At 37.9% G+C, this 4,430-nt stretch overlaps 1 protein-coding gene across 1 annotated transcript; it reads left to right on the top strand.

Annotated features, from left to right (window-relative positions):
- The first annotated feature begins 1,064 nt into the window (after positions 1–1,064).
- On the top strand, positions 1,065–1,810 carry LOC113247954 (ferritin heavy chain-like). Its single transcript, XM_044381090.3, has one exon. The coding sequence runs from the start codon at positions 1,085–1,087 to the stop codon at positions 1,634–1,636; it is 552 nt and encodes a 183-aa protein (XP_044237025.1). The 5' UTR covers positions 1,065–1,084; the 3' UTR covers positions 1,637–1,810.
- The last annotated feature ends 2,620 nt before the right edge of the window (positions 1,811–4,430 follow it).

Genomic DNA, 4,430 nt, shown 5'->3' with positions numbered 1-4,430 from the left:
ACAGTAGGACCATGCTTCCACAATTAACTATCTCAAAGTTAAAAAACAAACAAACAAAAACCTCCAAATTCAATAGTTTCAAAGAACAAAGGTTTATTTCTCACTCAATCTGCATTACCATTAAGGGAGATCTGGTTTTTCAAATCTGGCTCACCCATGGATCCAAGCTAAAGAAGTCATCATTGGGATTATTGTTAGTTACAGAGAGAAGGAATGATACAAAAATGCCCAGTGGCTCTTAGTATTTCCATATGCAAGTGGCGTATTTCACCTCCACTCATTTTATTATGTAGAGAAAGTCACTCAACCACACGTAAAGTGTGGCATCTTTTACGCTTCATCTCAAAACGTCTCAGCCCTCCTTTTGACTTTGACTTTTGTTGTATGTAACCAACAATATATGTATAGGCGTATAGCACCATGGCTTAGGGGCAGGGTGCATAACTTTCTTTCCGCATTAAGGTTGCCCACCCAGCCATTGAAAGGCATTTGTAGGGGGGCTCACTCAGCCATCCTGGGATGTGCAAAAATCCATGTCTGTGAAAGGATAATATTCCCCAGATCAATCTTAGAGACACAGGGGATGAAAATAACCCGATTTTCCTTCTTCCCAGGCAGTCAGTTCCATGTTTGACTGCCTGATTTCTCAGAGGGTTTTCAGAGAGATTGAGCCCCAGCTGCCCACTGGAAAAATCTAACAGCTCAGTGACTCATCCTTGAATTAACTTTCCCCTCCTTTCTTGTTTTATTCTTCCTCGTTTCTTCATTCCTATCCTCTGGAATTAGTTCCCAAAATAAAATACCTACATGTAAACCCATCTCTCAAACTCTGTTAAGACACTTACCTTCAGAAGGGTTAGGAAAGTACATGTGGAGTCTTCGCCGAGAGTCGCCGCGGTTTCCTGCTTCAACAGTGCTTGGACGGAACCGGCGCTCGTTCCCCCCCCCACCCCGGCCGGCCGCTCAGAGCCAGCCCTCCGCCATCTCCTCAGACCGCTCCAAGGCCCCCGTCACAGCTCCAGCGCCGCGCAGCCGCCGCCCGCCGCCGCCTTTCTTCAGCCGCCGCCTTTCTTCAGCCGCCGCCATGATGACCGCGTCCCCCTCGCAGGTGCGCCAGAACTACCACCAGGACTCGGAGGCCGCCATCAACTGCCAGATCAACCTGGAGCTCTACGCCTCCTACATCTACTTGTCCATGTCTTACAACTTTGACCGCGATGATGTGGCTTTGAAGAACTTCGCCAAATACTTTCTTCACCAATCTCATGAGGAGAGGGAACATGCTGAGAAACTGATGAAGCTGCAGAACCAACGAGGTGGCCGAATCTTCCTTCAGGATATCAAGAAACCAGACCGTGATGATTGGGAGAACAGGCTGAATGCAATGGAGTGTGCGTTACACTTGGAAAAGAGCGTGAATCAGTCACTACTGGAACTGCACAAACTGGCCACTGATAAAAACAACCCCCATTTGTGTGACTTCATTGAGACGCATTACCTGAATGAGCAGGTGAAATCCATCAAAGAATTGGGTGACCACGTAACCAACCTGCGCAAGATGGGGGCTCCCGCATCTCGCATGGCAGAGTATCTCTTTGACAAGCACACCTTGGGAAACAGTGATAGTGAGAGCTAAGCCTTAGGCTGTCTTCCCATAGCCTCAAGGGTGACTTCCCTGGTCACTGAGGCGCAGTGCATGCATGTTGGGGTTACCTATACCTTTTCTATAAGTTGTACCAAAACATCTACTTAACTTGCATTTGTACCATTCCTTCAAATAAAGTAATTTGGTACCCAAAAAAAAAAAAAAGTACATGTGTACAATATTCCCAGAAGAAAGCAAGCCAGAAATATTCCTTGACCATCATTATTGATTTATATAATTAGTAAATGAATTATACCAACATATCAAAAGTAAAATATATTTTGATGAAATGAGATTTATATTAGGAATGCCAGGTTAGATAAACATGAGGAAAACAATCCATATACATCATATGTGTTTAACAATTATGTGACTATTTGTTAACTGAACACATCATTTTATTTTTTTTTTTAAGATTTTATTTATTTATTTGACAGAGAGAGACAGCCAGCGAGAGAGGGAACACAGCAGGGGGAGTGGGAGAGGAAGAAGCAGGCTCCCAACAGAGGAGCCTGATGTGGGTCTCGATCCCAGAACGCCGGGATCACGCCCTAAGCCAAAGGCAGACGCTTAGCGACTGAGCCGCTAAGGCGCCCCATGAACACATCATTTTAATAGAACAAAAGATAAAAATACCTGATCATCCCATTGATGATGAAAAGGCATTTGCAAAGTCATTAAAAAACTACAACCATTTCTCTTTCCCTTACAAATATATATTTATTCTTCCTAGTTAGGAAGATATTTTTTCCTTGTGAATAAGAATTTTGAATCATGAGATTCTGTAATATAAGTACATTTTTATTTTTAGGGAAAGAAGTATAATAGATATTGTATTACTCTGAGGAAAAATTTTTAAAACTTTTTTTTTCAAAAACATTGGTTATTTTAAAATCCAAAACATTTTTCTAGGAAAATCACACCTAATTCTAATTATGTGATCACTCTAATGCATAGATGATTGACTTTGTTGAATTTACCTTACATATTTGAATAATTTACATTACAAGGTGTTATTCTGAAGTAGCTTTTTAATTAAATTTTAAAGATATGTATATATGTGTGTACACAAATTTAATAATTAAGTACTTAAAAATGTTTAACTCAAGACCATTTAGTTGTAAACCGCTATGGAATTTTTGTTAAGTATACAAAGGTAAAACAAGATTTATAGCTTTCAGTTGATTTTAACTGATAGAAAATATATGATGTGCATATAAAAAGTGAAGATTTTATCTCATTAGAGTAGCTAGGAGGAAAAAAATAATGAAATAAAGTTCAGAACTTTTCCAACTCTTTACAAATTTATAGCATGTCATATTTATCAGGTAGAGAGAATATTGGAACTACCATATTTCAATGAAATCATACCTTGTGTTTCATTATCAGAGCAAAATCTAAGGAGTATGAAAAAGTAACTAGTGAGACTATCTATTTTTAATGACTTTACAGGTAGTGCTGGACACATTTCTACTTAAAAAATGTTTTGGCTGATATTGCCAAATATCACTGTCACCATGGCAATAGTCACTTTTAAAAATGATTTAAAATAGAAAGGGCAAAAGACAAAGTAATTCTCCAACATATGAAATATAATTGTATGAAATCTTTTGCTGATTTATTGAGGAAAAAAATCACAGATAAAAACATAATCACTTTCACTTTCAGAGAATACAAGCAGAGGGAATGCTTCCTGACTGTCTGTAAGACCAGCAACATCCTAATATCAAAACCAAAGACATTTTGGGAAAAGAAAACTACAGACCAATTATATCTCTCATGAACATAGATACAAGAGTCCTCAATGAAATATTAGCAAATTGAATCCAACAAGAGTCCTCAATGAAATATTAGCAAATTGAATCCAACAATGTATAAAAAGAATTATACATCATGACCAGGTGGGATTTATCCCTGTATGCAAGGTGGTTCACTACTACAAAATCAATTAATATAATCCATCATGTTAACAGGCTATAGAAGAATAATCACATGATCATATAAATGCAAGGCAGAAAAGCATTTGACAAATTCCAACAACCATTTATGATAAAGACTCTCAGTAAACAAGGCATATTAGGGAACTTTCTCAGCTGATAATGTCTACAAAAACTGACAGCTAACATCATCATTTATGATGAGACACTATGAACTGTCTTACTAAGATCAGGAACACAGCAAGGATGTTCACTTTTATCAGTCCTATTCAATATCATATGAGAAATCCTAGCTAATTCAATAAGACAAGAAAATAAAATACAAGGTATGATGATTGATGATTGGGAAGAAAGAAATAAAAACAGTTTTTGTTTGCAAGTGACACAAATGACTATGCATAGAATCAAAAAGAATCAACAAAAATCTCCTGGAACTTATGAAAACTTACAGCAATGTTGTAGATGCAAGATAAATATATAAAAGTCATTCATTTTCCTATCTACCACAATGAACAGGTAGAATTTGAAATTAAAACAATAATACCATTTACATTAGCACATCCCAAAATGAAATATGTAGGGGTATATTGAACAAAATATTTATGAGATCTATGTGAGAAAAACTACAAGATCTGTTTAAAGAAATCAAAAATATTTCATGTTCATGTCAGTGTTCAGGGTGCCAGTGTGGCTCCATCAGTTAGGCATTTTCCTTTGACTCAGGTCATGATCCCATTGTCCTGAGACTGGGCCCTGCATCAGGTTCTCTGCTCACCAGCAAGTCTGCTTCTCCCTCTGCATCTGTGTTCGCTCTCTCTCTCTCTCTCTCAAATAAATAAATAAAATCT

The sequence above is a fragment of the Ursus arctos genome, unplaced genomic scaffold (genome assembly GCF_023065955.2).
Source record: "Ursus arctos isolate Adak ecotype North America unplaced genomic scaffold, UrsArc2.0 scaffold_4, whole genome shotgun sequence".
Lineage (NCBI taxonomy): Eukaryota > Metazoa > Chordata > Mammalia > Carnivora > Ursidae > Ursus > Ursus arctos.
The sequence above is the reverse complement of the archived record's forward strand: the minus strand, read 5'-3'. Positions and strand labels throughout refer to the sequence as shown.

What these genes read in the sequence shown, in the direction of transcription:
- LOC113247954 (XM_044381090.3), top strand. Translation starts at nt 1,085, where the DNA reads ATGATGACCGCGTCCCCCTCGCAGGTGCGCCAGAACTACCACCAGGAC.